This window comes from Cydia pomonella, chromosome 27, assembly GCF_033807575.1.
Source record: "Cydia pomonella isolate Wapato2018A chromosome 27, ilCydPomo1, whole genome shotgun sequence".
Taxonomy (NCBI): Eukaryota; Metazoa; Arthropoda; class Insecta; order Lepidoptera; family Tortricidae; genus Cydia; species Cydia pomonella.
The window spans coordinates 2140324-2158702 of NC_084729.1; the positions used below are offsets into that span (position 1 = coordinate 2140324).

The following is an 18379-nucleotide window of genomic DNA, read 5'->3' on the forward strand; positions in this document are numbered from 1 at the left end:
CACAGTTTACGGTTTGACACATACACACGTAGAAGATACGAACTGTCAACTGACATTTGTCATTTGTTGTTTATCGCCTAACTGTCAACAGTGTCAATCCGAGAGTTGTGACGTCATCAGAATCTTCAATGACGTTTCGAGTTTGGTCACGTGACGTGTGCCAAAAGGTATTTTAAATTCAATATTTACAAAAATATGATCATTACAGGTCCCCTAAAAGTAGTTTAACATGTTCTTATAATCCAAAAGAATTTATTGGGATACAAATCTGCCCTAAGATTTGTAGATGGAAACAACCCTATTCTTGCTTACTCCTGACAAATTATTTTTATTGTAGGTATGTTTAATTATATTAACTGTGTGAAGTGAAAGCTATCGTTGTGAATGTATTATAGTTCATGTCATCCACGATGACGCGCAGATTTGTCAAATATAACCTTTAAGAACATGACGATACGAGTTAAAGCACGCGTCTTCGTGAATGACACGTTCTATACTAGTACTACTAAATGCGATAATTATGTGTATTGTCAAAGGTCAAAGGTCAAAAAAAACGCTGGTGGCCTAGCGGTAAGAGCGTGCGACTTGCAATCCGGAGGTCGCGGGTTCAAACCCTGGCTCGTACCAATGAGTTTTTCGGAAATTACGTACGAAATATCATTTGATATTTACCAGTCGCTTTTCGGTGAAGGAAAACATCGTGAGGAAACCGGACTAATCCCAACAAGGCCTAGTTTACCCCCTCTGGGTTGGAAGGTCAGATGGCAGTCGCTTTCGTAAAAACTAGTGCCTACGCCAAATCTTGGGGTTAGTTGTCAAGCGGACCCCAGGCTCCCATGAGCCGTGGCAAAATGCCGGGACAACGTGAGGAAGAAGAAGAAGAAGTCAAAGAGAATTAAGAAGACCAAGAGTGCTCACTCCATACAACGGTTTCGTTACCAAAAATACTATTATTTTCGTTGTCTACATCTAGCGTCAAGTAGCGGAACCCTCAGTACTGCTACTCGACAATAGATAACGCGGCAAACAAAAAGTCTAATGCTCAACGATTTTCAGCGAATATTATAACCAGAGTAAGCGTAGGAGTAGGAGTTGAAAATAGAGTTCCGGTAGAGCTATGCCCATCACTTTCGCACTTACGTACTTGTTAGAACGTGACAGGCATGGTGACAAATGATAAAGAGCCGACCATCTTAGCCCCACAGCAGCGGTATCATGGTCGTGTTTTTGTCACTTGTCATATCATGCGTCACGTTCGCACTTACGTATTTGTTAGAGCGTGACAGGTAGGGTGACAAATGATAGACAGCCGACCATCTTAGCCCTGCTGGTCGCGTTCAAAAGTATATGTCACAGACTAATTGTACTACGTATACATAGAGAGGCATATTTTATTTTTGTTATGGCGATTTCAAACCAGCCTTTTTTCTGCGCATGAACAGTCGTTTCGTCGTTACGCCGCGCTTACACGCGCGCTACATTTCGCTACATTTGGTCTATAATATGCGCCTACACGCGCTTCCAAAAACGAGCTTTTAGGCGCGTATAAAATGCTATTCGGAAACCGCCCTTAAGGTATTAGAAACGAGTATACATTTGACTTAGAGCATTTAATTATCTGGAGATGCCTTGTCTGTAATTTTCTGTACAAAACAAACTGCTTATTTTTGCGGGGGAGGGGCACGTCAAATGCCATATCAGATAAGGCAGTCCATACAATACATATGACTATTGGCCGAGGTTTTCGACAGAGGCTCGCTCTTAAAGGCGACTCCGTTGGTTAAACGCTCTAAGACATTTGATGCGTAGTCATAGTATGTAGTCTGATTCTTTACTTTTGATGCTAACTGTGTACCAACTCATCTTTTTAACTCCTGACATCGCGATTTATGGTTCAAGTCTTAGTGGCGGCCTTAGTGGGTAGCGAGCAGGGCAGTCGCCCGGGGCCTTACTCGCGCTAGCGAAGGCCTCGCATTAACTCGACCATATATTTACAAGGCCTCGCAGAGCAGATTTTTTATAAGTTCCGCCCAGGGCCTCGCGAAGGTTGAGGCCGCTACTTCAAGTCGGTTGGATTATTCGGACCCATCCTGTGTAAATCTATAAGTAAACATAATTAAAACCATAAATCATGTAAATAAATAAATAATATTGTTTCTTCCAGATACGAGAATGGCAACACTGGGGCTCTGGATGCTACAAATATAAGTGCGAAAGTGGCCGCCTGCATATTGTGGTAAGTACTTTACATTATTTTTATGTTTTCAACACACTTGCTCGTAAATGGTGTTATTGTATGCCAGCATACTGAGATGAAATGGGCTATTAGGTCATTACCTATGAAATTCGCGTTTTGGAGAACTTTAACGAAATTCGATTTTTCATACAATGAATTTTGCAGATTATTTTGTGATGGCATTTTCAAACCAAACAAATTTTTGCCAGTAATCTGAGACTATTTTAAGGCATATTTTCTCTCATTTTTTTTAATCTGTCCCGTCAGAAAAATATAAGTCATTTAAATACTCGAGCCGGCCAAACACATACCCTCAACTGGCTTAAAGAGCCATTTAATAAGCCATAAAAATTTGAGGGTAGATTTTGTTTACTTTTATTTAAATACCTAAAGATACTGAGTTATAGGCCAAACCGGTCGTGGAACTAATGGTATATTTGTTCCAGGTGGGCAACTACTCGTACACCTGCTTCCACGCGGGGCAGGTGCTGCAGATCCGCATCATCAAGAGGGGCTGGCTGCACAAGGGGGGCGTGGTGTGCCCGCCCTGCAGGGAGGTGTGCGCTGATGAGTTCAAGGTAAGATACACTTTTCGAACTTAAGATCGACGTTTCTAAGCATAATATAATATATGATCACGCGCCATATTGCGGAATTTCATTGGAACTAAATTTTTCATACTAAACTGAACAGCGCCCTCTTGACAATGATCATATATTTCTGGTCGGGCTTTAGACATGAAGGAAAAATGAAAAAAAAAATAGTCGAATTCACGACGCTGGAATACCAACCTGGGCTATAACCGCGTAAATCGAAGTTCGTCAATTGCGGGTATTTCTCTCTGTAACTCTAATTATGTCTTATTATAGGACATTATTACACAAATTAACGAAGTCCCACAGTAAGCTCAATAAGGCTTGTGTTCTAGGTACCTAGACAACGATATATATAATATATAATTATAAATACTTAATACATAGAAAACACCCGTGACTCAGAAACAAATATCCGTGTTCATCACTCAAATATATGCTCTTACCAGGATTTGAACCCGGGACCATCAGCTTCATAGGCAGGGTCGCTACCCACTAGGCCAGACCGGTCGTTAAACGTCTTAGTGAGAGTAAAAGAAAAGAACCCCGCAATTTTCGAATTTCGGTTTTACCATTTTAAATTACCAAGAGATACCAATAAACATATAGGCGCAGAGGGTCTACCGCGAACACCGAATTCTCAAATTGCGGGCATCTTTTTCTTTTACTCCAATGAAGTCGTAATTAGACTGACAGAGAAAGATGTCCGTAATTAGCGAAGTTCGCGGTAGGCTTTCCGCCCCCACAGACTGGCAGGTTATATTTTTTTTCCTTCAATTAAAGAGAATTGATTCTAATAGAGAGTAAAGTCTAAGTAAAAAACGTGCCCCTTAGTCTGACACCCAAAACAGATGGCGCTGTACTGCGCCATATTGCGGTCACTGAATTGTCAAACGTCAACTTTTGACAATCAGCGTAACCGCAAAATGTATGGAGCTGTACAGCGCCATCTAGTTTACCTGTCAAATTCGAAGCACGAAATTGTCTTAGATTTTACGCATTTTAATCAATGTATCTTGCCATAGCAGTACAGCGCTATCTGTTTTGGATGTCAAACTAAGGGACACGATTTTTTCTTAGACTTTACAATCAATTCCCTCTGCTTCAATTCACCTTTTAAAAAAAACGTACCTACTCCCATCTTAAAGGCCAGCAACGTATTTACATCTCTTTTGGTGTCCATGGACGACGGTAACCGCATACCATCAGGCGATTCGTCTGGTCTTATGCCTCCAAACTATTTTTTTTTTCAGAGCCGCGGGGAATACTGCAAAGGCGGTGAAGAGGCGATGCCGCCCAACCTATACCCCAGTGACGTATTACCGTGCTCGGCGCCATCTTTGTTACCGGCCGCCATCTTGATTGCGGCGGCCATCTTGTGTCGCGTCTTTTAATTGCTAAGGAGGCAAAGAGGTGATCCCGTTGAACCTGTAGTAACGTATGATCGTATCTTTTTTACCGGCCGCCATCTTGATTATGGCAGCCATCTTGTGCCGCGTCTTTTGATCCCTTAAATTACCATTTTTTGGCCAATAGGCGTTTATGAACTGTAGGGGGCAGTACAAGAGCATATGTTCATTAGCGCCCAATTCAAATGTCAAGCTTGAGTTTCTAATTTAGACCACAAGATGGCAGAACCGGTAACGCACTAGATAGCGTGCCAACAGGGGGCAGCACCTGCTTTAATGTGAAGTATCAATGTCAAATTTGTTTCCAACGCACAAGGTCCCTATAATAAGTCCTTTTCGTATCTTCATGTGTGTTAGAAAAAGACAGGTGCTTTGACCGCCATAGACGGCTGTGGGCGTCATCGAAACGTCTTGCCCTGGAAGCCAACGACAGCCACAGCCGTCAGCTTCGCCAATGCAATAAGGACTTACGCGGGACTCCGTAAAGTTCAATTTCGCTTAAGTAATTGTGATCGCCTGGCGTCCGAGGCACGAAATATTCCTTCGAAGTCTGGCGTTCAAAAGGTTAATATGATGAAAGCTTGGCGTTTGTCGATAATCAGTCGTCATCATGGCTACGCCACATAAGATGCGAGTAGTTCCTAATCGAACAAAATATCCTTTTAAAACGGAATTTACGAAAATATTAACCACTTTAATCAAGTTCTTTTCATGGAATTTGCAGTTTGTTTATGGTTGGTGTTATTTCTAGGCTTAAACGTAATTTGAAAAAGAAAACTCCTTATCGTATGTCGGATAAACAGGACATTTTGTTACCTACGTAAGTTAAAAATCAAAACCATCCTTAAAAATAAATGAAAATGACTTTAGTAATTAAGTAGGTATGTACAGACCAAATGAATTATTGTATAAGTCGTACCATAGACAACTAGAATAAATAAATGTGTAAAGTCGAACAGTAGGGCTAAGATGCTTGGCTCTTTATAACTTATCACCATGCCTGTCACGTTCTGACAAGTATGTAAACGCGAAAGTGACGGGCATAATGACAAGTGATAAAAATGGAACCATGCTGCTACCGCTGGTAATTGTGGTCGTGACGGTACATCTGTCGGTATATCACTCAATTGTTCGGGCCAATTCGGCTATAGCTTGCTCCGAGCGGTCATTTTAAGACATTGTAAATTTTTGCGTCAGGTATCTTGATTTATCTCGCAATAGGGTTGTTTCAAATTTTTTGAAACGCTTGTATTACGTTCTATATTAACTAAAAGTTGCCCTAAAATTCAACTTTTATACTAAAAACGGCTTTAAATATGTTAAATTAACAAAATATATTTTGACAGATGCTTTCGCGCCCAAAACGCTCTTTGAAAATTGTGTGACGTCACAGTTTACGGTTTGACACATAACTACATACACACGTGGAAGTTACGAACTGTCAACTGACATTTGACATTTGTTGTTTATGGCCTAACTGTCAACAGTGTCAATCCGAGAGTTGTGACGTCATCAGAATCTTCAATGACGTTTCGAGTTCGGTCACGTGACGTGTGCCAAAAGATATTTTAAATTCAATATTTACATAAATATGGTCATTACAGGTCCCCTAAAAGTAGTTTAACATGTTCTTATAATCCAAAAAAAATTATTGGGATACAATTCTGCCCTAAGATTTGTAGATGGAAACAACCCTATTACAAAAGTCATGGAAGTATTGTTTGGTGAGCTGGTTATTCATACTTCCCGTTACACGATTGGTTAACTTATATAGCAGAGAAAGTCGTATCAAAGATGCCTTTTTTTAACCAAATATTTTCATTGTACAGGCAAATGGGACCGTTTCAAGCCTCAAAATTTTTCATGTAGATTAGTCTAAACACACACTTCAATTCTGTAGTTGTGATTTTTCAATTAATTCTTGTTTTCTTTAATTTAAACGGTAAAGCCCGTTTTGCCGCATACGACCTTACAGAATAAGCTAGCGCAAAAGAAATTTCACTACGCGCGGATTCATATTCATATATTTTATTGCATCCATGTTAACATTACATAGTCAGTACATGACAGCCTGTTAGGGCATGGCAATAATCTTAATACTAGTGGTGACTATTTACAAATAATAAACTAAACTAAACTTGTCATTACATCATTTTAGAATATATTGTAAATTCATTATAATAATAGAAATCTTAATTAAATTGGATTTTGGGGAGCAAGCAAGCAAGCGCTGCACTTTTTTATTTTACTGTTTAACGATGCGTCGCCTTAAGACACAGTCTAGCAAGCGAGAAAGAGAACGCGTCATACGTTAGAGACAACATAATTCATGACCTTCCACTGTCAAATATAGATTCTTTAACAGTGACAATTCTGTTCGTAGTACTATCAAAGACAATTGTTTATAATAGAGAGGTAAAGTCTCAGAAAAAAAAACGTGCGCCTTATTTTGACCTCCAACAGATGGCGCTGTACTGCGCCATGTTTTTCGGTCACTGAATTATCAAACGTCAAATCAAACTTTGATAGTCAGAATTACCGCAAAATGTATGGAGCTGTACAGTGCCATCTCGTTAACCTGTCAAGTTCGAAGCACGAAACTGTCTTAGATATGTATCTTTGGTCTATATCTATAGCGATCTTCTCACTTAAAATCAATCAAATCAATTTGACAACTAATCTTAGCGCCTTCTAGCCACGAATATCTGTTTGACATAACATATTTGTCTGTTTAGTTGTCTGTGGTCACTAGATAGTTAAGTGTAAAATACCATTATATATATTGCAAAAGTTACCTATTTTATTTTGCAATTATATTATTTATATCAATTACTTTTATGTTTATGTCACTTTCGCTCATTCCTAAATGATGAAGTGGAAATAAAAAGTCTATTTAATTATAGATTACGAGTTATTCATTGTAAAAGAGGTGTAAAGTCAAAAAATTAATCGACCCTCGTTTCAACAGATATGCCACACGTATGGTAGATGATGCGCTTGCCAAAAGTTGAAATTTAGCAATTCACACAAAACATGAGGCACCGTTTAGGGCTTGTGCGCAAATCGCGCGAGGTTCGATAGGGGGGGAGGGGGGGTCACGAAAAATCTCGACAGATCACGTTGGGGGAGGAGGGGGTATAAGAAAACCTCACGTGTATTTTTCTATAGTGAACGAAACTAAGAAAAAATATCTACCACATACTTTTTCTCGGTTTTGTTAAACTTAAATCTTCACTTGGCACTTCAAAATAGCGAGTATAAACAAGATTTACTATACAATACTATTTATTTTAAAATAAGGTCGATGAAAAAATAAAAAATAAATACACGTGAGGTCATGTGGGCGAGGGGGGGTTCGCCAAGAACCTCACCACATATCACCAAAAGGGAGGGGGGGTCAAAAAATTGGTGAAAAAACCTCGCGTGATTTGTGCACAAGTCCTTAGCGCCATTTATTTATTGTCAAACTCAGAAGTAGGAAGTATAAGAAGTCGTGCCTTCTTCTTATACTTTACACCTCTTTTATATTGATTTTTTTATTATGATTAAATAACATTTGTAAAGAACTCGTTTAATAAATTTAATGTGGTTGTGACTAATAAGCCAACTTAGCCAGTTGTAAAATTCGACAAAAATATTAAGAGCTCATTTGGAAATTGTTAGGTATTTGAAATAATTTTGTAGAATTTTACAACTGATGTAGAATGGGAGTCAAGTTCAATCAGTAAAAAATGTTGACCTTTTGAATATTTAATTGGAATCATGGACGATTTCCCAATTCTTATTTTGTATTCGTTTTTTTCCTCAAATTTCTATAAAATCAGGAGAATAAACAATGTTCCCTATCCTGTGCAATATAAGCGTAATTTCACTGTATGTCCTTAAAATCTGCCTCTGAGTTACGAAAAAATACCTATGGTATTTTCGTAACTATAAAAATAAAAAATAATATAAAATAATCTTTATTGCTGACGAAAAAGAATCGATGATAAAATCGCCCATTCGGTGACTTCTAATGAATTAAACCACAGGTTTAATCCCCGAACAAAACGCATTAGTGACGCTATCTGAATATTGGATTAACGCGGTTTTGTATAGGCATTATCAGTCTTCTTGTTTTATTAGTCCATGATTTGAATCATTATTAATCTTTATTTAATTTTTAAATTGAAAATATTCTTTTCTTGGCTATGGATGAGGTCTTGGTAGCTCAGTTGGCAGAGCGCTGGAGTATCGATCCACATACCGTGAGTTCAAGTCTCACCCAAGACAGTAATTTTTTCACTTTTAAAATATACTTATTTTCATATCATCGTTCGCAGACATTACTACTCGTTAAATATGAATTTTGATTATTAATATGTAACACACGGTTTAAAATGCAGCTATAATTAGGTAGCTTTCATAATCAATTTGCTCAAAAATTTTGTTTTTCTTAAAAGACTAGTGTAAGGCCTGAGCGGGGCGGGGCGTGCGGCGTGCATGTTGAACAAATGCAAGCGTATAGGAGCGGCCTTAGTGAGCGCTGCTTACGTCGCTTGTGAGCCCGACGCCACGCTGCACGCCCCGCTCAACGCTCCGCTTCGAGCGTCCACTCAGGACTTACACTAAGTCTGTGTATTCCTTTTACTTTATAAATTTGTTTTATTGTGATTTAAATATTCTAATCTTTTTTTATTGCGTCCAGTCACTTTTGTGTTAATCTACGTATTTTAGTTTTAAATTATTTAGCGTTAGAAAATTTTAAATAAAGGTTATTGTGACGTTCTCCGGAAGAAGGACCTCAGTGCAATATGTAATAAGGTCCCTTTTGCAGGAAAACGATACATTTAAGCCGACACTTCACTTAATAAAAACTGCCAAAATACTTATTTATCACTTTTGGTAAGTTCAGAATTGCAGAAAACTTAAAAAAATCGGATGTTTTCTTTGAATTGTAAAAAGGCATTTTCGGATGAATATGCCCAAATAAAACTTTTAGGTTATACGTTAAATGCTAACAAAATATGTCATATCTGTTTATATTATTTGCTATTTCTATTGAACTCCATTTTACGTATTGTGTCAGCTCTTTAGACAAATGTCAAGACGTATTTAATACTGACAAAACTTTAGATTTGTCTTGAATGCCATAATTTAATTTATTGTAAATTTAAAAAAAAACTTCTATTTTTTAATGGTGCTTCATTTGCTTTAATCGTTTCTATGTTATTCATATTATTAGTTATTTTATACGCAAGTATAGGTAGTCGAAGTTATTTTAATGTGATTTCCTAATGTCGTAAAGTTCTTGAGCGTTTTTTAAAAATATTCAAAAATCTTTTTAATTTTTAATGTAATACCTAAAAAAATTATTAGTTTAAAAAACACTAGAAAAACACGCTTTTTAACCTTGAACCTTGATCGTGCTCAAAGTCCATTACGTGACCTTTCTCACAAGTGCAAACACGACTATGATACGATATTCCATCATGGAATGCCAGTGCCTATCTTCCGGCTTCATCATCAGACCGTGAAACCTAATCGTGGTCAAAGTTCATTACAAGACTTTTCTAACAAATCCAAACACAGCTATGATACGATGTTCCATCATGAAGTTCGAGTTCATATCTTCCGACTCCATCATCAGATCAGTTCGACAGTACCATATTATTGTATTGTCATCAGAACTACATACAGCTGCCAATTTTCATGACGCTATATTTTCATGATCCTTGGAAGATGGTTAAATTAGTTACCTTAGATTCCATTACATAGTTACATACAGGTCGACCTAATAAAAGCGTGTTAAAAAAAAGGTGTTTTTTTTTAGGAAACGCTTAATAACTTTCTTCATATTAGTCAAAGAAAAATTAGAATTTATTGAGATTAATTCTTAAGGATAATTCCATATTCAAATTGTTTCCTGTTTGGATTTATTAAATTAATTACATTTAACGGATATCGTTATTATGTAAGATATCGTGAAAATTTGTATTTGTGTAAAGATATGTAAAACAGATGAAACTGTACTGATATTTAATAAAAAATATTTTGAATAAAACCAATTGGTGATTTGATTTAGCACACACAATAATATAGACCTGTAATTTACAACTAATATTACAAGCAGGAGTTGAAAATAGAGTTCCGGTTAATCTGTTATAACACTAGCTGATAATCGTTGAAAATTTGACTTTTCGTTCGTCGCGACATCTATTATCAAGTAGGAGTACTGAGCTACAATAGAATTCGCGGCAAACAAAAAGTGTAATGCTCAACGATTTAACGCTAATATTGTAACTAGAGTAACCGGAACTCAGTTAACTTCTACGCTTACTTTGCTTATCAGCTGAAAAGCTTAGACTTTTTGTTTGCCGCGACATCTACTGTCGAGTAGCAGTACTGAGAGTTCCGCTACTTGACGCTAGATGTAGACTACGAAAATAATAGTATTTTTAGTAACAAAACCGTTATACGGAGTGAGCACTCTTGGTCTTCTTAATTCTCTTTGGTGCTTTCACCATAGACTAGATAGACTAAATAATTAATACTTATTAGGGCCCTATTACTTAAGAGAGGCCAGCGCGCAACGGTTTCGCTGCGTACTAATGGCTTGTGCACAAATCACGCGAAGTTAAATAAAGAAGCAGTATTAGTAGAAGCACAGACTCCTGAAATGATATTTCATGACCCCACATTGGGGCCACCCAGTCAGGGAACGTATTAAGTTTCTATTGTCATTTTTTATCAACGATTGACATCGTCCCTCCCCCCCCCCCCCCTTCGCTGCAGAAAAGAAGGAGAGTGCGAATAACATAAAAAATCGCAATGTGACGACACCTTTATTTAAAAACTTTGTGAGTCAATTACATAAACAATGGTTCTTTTTTTAGCTAAAAATATTCATTTATGACTTGGCTTTAGAGCTCCTTCTCAATAGCCCTGTATATGATGGCGGCTTTTTTCGCCAGGTCGCGGGTAATCTTCTTCACCTTGGGCGATCTGAGGAAGTTCTCCAAAGTTTGTAGAATAGATTCAGACCGCAGTTCCAGGGACAGGGGCTTCTTGTCGCCTGAACCAATGAATACAGTGTGTGTCAACCAAGGAATGAACAAACAATTCAAGACCAGGAGTGCTCACTCCATACAACGGATTTGTTACCAAAATTACTATTATTTTCCTAGTCTACATCTAGCGTCAAGTAGCGGAACTCTCAGTACTGCTACTCGATAATAGATGTCGCGGCAAACAAAAAGTCTAATGCTCAACGAGTTTCCGCTAATATTATAACTAGAGTAACCGGAACTCTATTTTCAACTCCTACGCTTACTCTGGTTATAACATTAGTTGAAAATCGTTGAGCATTAGACTTTGTTTGCCGCGACATCCATTGTCGTGAAGCGGTACTGAGAGTTCCGCTACATTGCGCTAGATGTAGACTACGAAAATAATAGTATTTTTGGTAACAAAACCGTTGTATGGAGTGACTATGGTCTTCTGAATTCTCTTTGACAGTATAAAATATAAAACTAGAGTTAGACCAAGCTAAGTTGGCAGCTGTGCAAGTGTTATTTTAAACGTCAAACTTCTATAAAATCATGACGTTTAAATAACACATACCTACCTTCACTACCTTGCACAGTCTGGGCTATTAAAATCGCTGCCAACTTGGTCATACTACGGTCGTGATATGATACAGTGTAGTCTTCTCGAGAACGTTCTCCGTCTTGTATGGGGTTCTCGTGCGAGCACATTCCCCATAGTAAACGGAGAACGTTATCGAGAACGGCACAACTATATGTAGTGGATAGACCTTTAGTGTTGGAGCGCGCGTGCTGCGACTGCACCAGGCCGCCGAAGGCGTCCGAGATAGCCTGTACTATTGCGTTTTTGGTGTCCGCGACACCGGTGTCCAGGCCAAATGCGAGCACTTTGTTGCCGTCCGGGCTAGAATAATAATAAGTAAATTAAAGTAAAAAACTTAAGTAAATCCACCTGTTGTATGTAGTTGTGACGTGTTCGAATAGACATTTGTTTTGTTTGTGTGTATCTTTTAAACATGTATTGTCTACTCGAACACGTCACAACTACATACAACAGGTGGACTTACTTAAGTTTTTTACCTATAAATTCTTACTTATGTCATAGAGTTACCAACTTTTTTCCCATTTCGTAACTAGTTGCCAAAAGTTACTACACAAGCATAGAGAAATGTGAGAAGTGCTCACTCTATACATCAGTTTTGGCGGCCGCCGCACTAGCGTAAGTGTTAAGCGGAAGTGGATGGAAGTTGCTTTGACAGTTTTAGTCAAAATAGTCACTCTTCAATAAACGAATAAGCGCTTTTTACTCTACTCTGAATGTGTGGGATGCTACATGTACAATAGGGAAACTACATGGTTAATATAAAATTATATCTGAAAAATGAAGTGACGAAATATAATTAGCATGAAAAACTTACCCATCGTCGCTACGACGAAGATTCTTGGCCGAGTCACTCTCTGACTCCACTTTGTCACGCGTATTGTCGACGCGATGCTTACTGTCAACAGTGTATATAATAATAAAAGTAAGTAGGTACAGTCAGCGTCAAATACTTTGTAGCAGTCAAAGTGGCCAAATAGTTCGGTACACCATACTAAATATATGGTGTACCGAACTATATGGCTACTTTGGTTGCTACAAAGTATTTGACGCTGACTGTACCTGCGTGTTAAGGTTAATGTGGCTAAGACCGTCTATCAGGTAATACCGTCTACAAGTTATTTCGTCGCAAGAGTTAGTCTTGCTATTATACTCCGCTTACAAACGGTCGGTTGAGCATAAAGAGCGAAGCTCTTCCTTTCTGAGCGACGTACACATAAATACCACGTACACGTATAAGTACCACGTATATATATTTACAATACATTGACTATATTAAAATTATAGAAGTGATTTATGTCGGATACATGGAAATGGAAATACTGAATTTACTAAAATGGTACTGACAGTGAGTATAACCAAGTTTCGTAAATAACTACGTACATGGTCCTTTGCCCATAACTGGGTTACGAAGTAAGAATATTATAATTTCCAGTTACGTAAGGGCTTGTGCACAAATCATGCGAGATTTTTTCGGCTATTTTGTGACACTGACACCCCAACCTTGGTGATATTTGGTGAGATTCTGGGATACCCAGTACAGATTATGCGTGGTGATTTTCTAGTAGCAGTGTTGGGATTCAAACTGTTTTAGATTTGTAATGTCTTTACTTATCAAACTTGCAAATCAACTTCATGCAGCCAAGCCTTCTACCGGTCTGTAGCTGACCATTAACCATAGGTAACTTACTCGTAACTTAAATTAGGAGATACGTTATAAGGAATATCTACTACTAAAAGAGGCTTTTTTCAGATATTTGTGAACACTATGACCGCTCTGATGTATTTGTATTACAGAGACATATGAAAAGGAATCTATTGCACGGAAACGGACTTACCCCTCCTCTTCAGAGCGGTCCTGCGCACTCCTAGAGACGCGTTTGTTATCTCTTTCAACCATTTCAGTATCGTTGGTCGGCTGTATGACCGAGGCGTCTAACTGGGCCGCTACACCTGCAAACATAGGGTCAATGGCAACATTGACAAGACCGACATTTATGTGGACAAGGTACATTTAGCGAGGCCCTTCTAACAAGGTACCCAACTGTCCGGTTCCGATTTGATTTAAACATTACCTACTAAATCTTCTAACTCCTATAGAAAGTGATGCTCAAGCAACTTGCTAGTTAATGGCTGGTTTGAGTATATGTTTGAAAGCAGTAAAAAATAATGAGCGCTTGTTTTGTTATATCGGCTAAAACTCATTTTTTCCTACCCTAAAAAAAATTTTATTGTACGACTTTGTCGGCGGCTTTATTGATTTATATATCCATGACAAATTTCAGCTTTCTAGCACTAAAAACCACGGAGCAAAGCCTCGGACAGACAGACGGACATGGCGAAACTATAAGGGTTCCTAGTTGACTACGGAACCCTAAAAATGGCAGCATATTTAAAAAAAATTGGGTTTGAAGTAGAAAATTTGAATTTCGCGCCTGTTTCTACTGACAAAGTGGGTGTGTATGAGTATTATTTAAATATTAACACATTTTAAACCGAGTCGCCCTGTGATCCAATTCGCCTCGCTGACAGTGCCGGATTAAGAAATTTTGATGCCCTAAGCATTCTAGATCTTGGTGCCCCCTCTGCCTAGGCTCATTCAGATTACATTGACAACATTGATTTTTTTTGGTAAACTAAGTGACGTTCATGGTCGCATTACTGCTGCAATTTATGTTTTCAATCCATTGCTTATTTTATCAAGGAAATTGACAGTGCTGCAGCAGTAACGTTGCAACAGTATGCTGGTGCAGTCGCCATCCTAATATCACCTTTATCAAAGCATGCGTGAACTAAATGACTGAAATTACCTATATCTATGATTATGTACTTGCCTTTCCGGCTAACTATGTGATTAAAACCTGCTTTGGTTCACTTCACAAATAAACCCTAGAAGTAACATGACTAAAAGTAACCCGAAAGTTACATAAGGACTGAGGCCCAGAGAATTGTACATTCGTATGTGCGACAGGGAGACAACACCTCGAACGTGGTTCGCGGTTGACCCTCAGTTGTTTCTACCGTGGCGGGCAATCGTGCGAAGCCGAAGGCTGTACTGCAGGATAGCAGTGCTTGGAATTGAACCAATGGTGGCAATAGGCAAAAAACGAATCCAACGGCCATGCCCATAAGGTTGAAGATCCGGAGTGCCCACTTGGCGCTTCCGAGCAAGACCTAAAGGCGGAGTTGCGAGAGAGCTGGGTTTTGTGACTGAAAAAATACCCAGTGTAAGCGAGGACTAAGGTCGAGCTACACGCAGGGTTGAAAAGAGAGCTTTTCTGAGAAGCGCATTCATTTGAGGCCTAAGGTTGTGCTTCAGCAGGGCCGAGCTCTGGCAAGAATCTATGGCCAAGTGTCTTAAAAAACTAAGTCGAAAGCTGAGCTCTTCATAAGGCTTAAAGCGCGGTCCGATCGGCGCTTTTACGTATGAGGCCAAAGGCCACGCTGCAAGAAAGCAGAATTTGGAATTGACAAATTGTGTGAATGAGGCCGAAGGCTGAGGTCCTCACAAGGTTAGACGCCCGGAGAGTCTGATGGCGGGCCGCTATAAAAAAAAAACAATGGCGAATTGTACACAAGGCATAATGCTCAGCCGCGAGAGACGAAAGCCTGGATTTGGACACATGGCCAAATTTATGTGAGGCTTAAGGCTAACTTTTGCATAAAGTAAAAAGCCGAGTATGAATAAGACCGAACGAAATCGAGCCAATATGATCATGGCACTCCTGCTGCTCCGCATTTGGCCTCGCTCAAAAGGGCACTTGATTAGAGTTAGTTGCAGCCGATGAAATAGTCGTTTCGAACCGAAGATTTCCTTTGGCAGGATTGGCCCCTAGGAGTTAGGACCCAAGGGTTGATTTAGTTAAGAAGTGGAGCCACCAAGTTTTGTAGTGTACATTTTTAGAGGAGGGGGTGGGCTCTCAACTTTATCTTGTTAAAGTCAAAGTCAAAATATTCTTTATTCAAATAGGCCTAGCAACAAGCACTTTTAAATCGGCAAATTTTACAAATATCATCTTAATCTAAATATCAGAGCAATTTATTGATGCAGTTATTATTGTTCTAAAAAAAACATTGAACTATTATAGATATGGTAAACTTAATAATAAGAATTTCACAAAAAGATCGTCAAACATCAAAATTGTATAAAAATACTAGTCTAGAACCTTTCTAGAATAAAATCTAAATGTCAAAAAATACGGTATATATATACATTGAATTATCAATTTCGGTATATATATACATTGAGTTATCTACATCAGTTAAGCTAGTAGGCTATGTTTGGTATCGTTTTCGTATAAATCGGGAATGCCGAACTCATTTACGAGTATGGTATAACATTGACACTATTCCGAAGTGGAAACATGTAAACTTTAAATTTTTTTTTAATATTCCTCTTCACGCTTCAACCGTTGAACCAATTTAGTTGAAATTTGGTATAGAGATAATTAGTTTATTTAGTCCCAAGAAAGGACAGGTAAGTTTTAATCTAAAAAAATCATCGCTAAGGATGTGTAAAGGAGGGTGGAAGTTTATGTGGGGAATCAATAACCGCTGCACCTATTTGAATGAAATTTGGTATGATCTACATTTTAGATTTTGTCGAAAATGATACCAAACGTAACTTAGAATCTAAACTTAAACAGTTATTGACCTCCGACTGACCGACTTCGCCGAAGCTGAAACATATTACATCTTAGGAAAACAAAGATTAATTATGGTAAAGGAAAACTTTGGTTCAAATAAAACCGTATGCTTTTGGTTTTCGACCTTCGTGGGGCCCCAAACCTGCACTTTAGCCTTTGATTCCGTCATCAGTTTTTTTATAATAAAACTTTGACAATTAGTTCGCACGATAGCGGCTCTGCAGCTTGGCCGTGTGCAATACGTCGCAAACCAATCTGGTGTGCAAGAGCTCGGGCAGCATGAGTGACAAATTCCGATCCTCGAAAATCTGTTAAGACTTCGGTGCGAAGCCGAAGGCCGAGTTGCAAGAGAGCGAAATTCGGACACGACATAATTATAAATTAAGACAAAAGTGTAAATCTACTATTAAATTCGACACTCCGAGAAGGCTGAAGAACAAGCTCCACGTAGGGTTGAAGACAAGTAGCTTTCTAAAACTGAGCTCTACGTTGGGTGTAAGGCCCTTTGGCCCAAAGGCTGACAGATTTGCAGAATACTGGAAATCAAAAATCAACCACGAACCAATGGGTAAAGTATGAGGAAAAAAATCAGTATCGTCGTTGCGCTTCCCAAATCTGATTAGTGCGCGATTTTAATTATGTGTATTGTTGCTAGTTAACTATTTGTCAATCAAAAATCGAGCACATATCAGCTTTGGACAGCGCAACGACGATATTGCAAGCCTGATAGAATGGGCCTCCTCGTAGGGGCAAAGGCCTGCGTTGGAGACGCGCTTACGTGCCTTATACACGACGCACAAAGGTTCATGTACAAACTACCCGTTTTTTTTGCCAACGATTTTGGTGCCCCCCTAGACGTGGTGCCCTAAGCAAGTGCTTATTTTGCTTAATGGTTAATCCGGCACTGCTCGCTGAAGAAGCGGTGATGTCCGAGTGGATATGACTTCCGACTTTCAATCCGGAGGTCGCGGGTTCAAATCCTGGCTCGTACCAATGAGTTTTTCGGAACTTATGTACGCAATATCATTTGATATTTACCACTAGCTTTTCGGTGAAGGACAACATCGTGAGGAAACTTGGCGAAGAAATTCAAAGGTGTATGTGAAGTCCACACTCCGCATTGGGCCAGCGTGGGGACTATAGCTCAAGCACTCTCGCGCATGAGGGGAGGCCTGTGCCCAGCAGTGGGACGCATATAGGCTGAATTATTATTATATAAAGTTTACAGTTATTCTTACCAAAAAAAAGTAATATTACGCAGTATTTCATATTTCCAGCAATTTATTGTCTAAAATAATCAATGTATAATCTGTAAACAAGTATGTAATGAGAATGCCTATAAAATCGTAGTCTATTAAATAGGCAATTTGCCCATAGTTATATTTTAGTTTTTACTGCTGATTAATGATTACTCAGTAGCAATGAGTACATAATAGTAGTTTATGTGACTGCTACATAATAAAAGGCATTAAAATACTAGAGTGTGGGTTTAAAAAGATCACACGAGTGTTTTAATGCCTAATTATATACAGTTACATACACTATTTTATCTATTGTACATTACGATACAAGTGCAAAAAGTATTTCGATGCTTCGAGGAGTCGGCAATCGTGATAAATTAAAACAACCGAACAGTGTTTTAAATCGACAGTCCCGAATTACCTATTCGCACGTGTATCGTACGCTTTACAGTACATAGGGCCCTTTAAATTTTCGACATAGGCACGTAAAATGCTAATTAGGTACCGCAAGTATAGTTATATATTTTTTTCTTTTTTGGAAACTTTAAAAAATTAAAAACATGATCTACGATCCCGGACACATACACAGGCACAGGCCGCACAGCCACCTCGCTCACGCTTAGTGACA

The 18379-nt window shown here is 38.6% G+C and overlaps 2 protein-coding genes across 2 annotated transcripts in view; one reads left to right on the plus strand and one right to left on the minus strand.

The window, feature by feature from the left end:
* The window catches only part of LOC133532718 (leishmanolysin-like peptidase), a 187552-nt gene extending 180226 nt beyond the window's left edge, over positions 1-7326 (plus strand). The window contains exons 16-18 of the mRNA XM_061871493.1: positions 2165-2236; positions 2683-2814; positions 4083-7326. Coding sequence (XP_061727477.1) covers positions 2165-2236; positions 2683-2814; positions 4083-4223 — 345 coding nt within the window. The 3' untranslated portion in view covers positions 4224-7326. The remainder of the gene's footprint in view (positions 1-2164; positions 2237-2682; positions 2815-4082) is intronic.
* A 3717-nt stretch (positions 7327-11043) lies between these two features.
* On the minus strand, positions 11044-17849 carry LOC133532728 (uncharacterized). The gene is made up of 5 exons (XM_061871508.1): positions 17749-17849; positions 13703-13817; positions 12682-12762; positions 12034-12167; positions 11044-11292 (listed from the first exon to the last, which is right to left on the minus strand). The coding sequence occupies exons 1-5, from the start codon at positions 17777-17779 to the stop codon at positions 11141-11143; spliced, it is 513 nt and encodes a 170-aa protein (XP_061727492.1). The 5' UTR covers positions 17780-17849; the 3' UTR covers positions 11044-11140.
* Between the last annotated feature and the right edge of the window lie 530 nt (positions 17850-18379).

Coding starts and splice junctions, on each gene's coding strand:
- LOC133532728 (XM_061871508.1), bottom strand. CDS start 17,779: ATGAAATACTGCGTAATATTACTTTTTTTTG. Junction 12,168..12,681: donor CTTCGTCGTAGCGACGATGG/GTAAGTTTTTCA, acceptor TTATTATTCTAG/CCCGGACGGCAACAAAGTGC. Junction 11,293..12,033: donor CGCGCGCTCCAACACTAAAG/GTCTATCCACTA, acceptor TCATTGGTTCAG/GCGACAAGAAGCCCCTGTCC.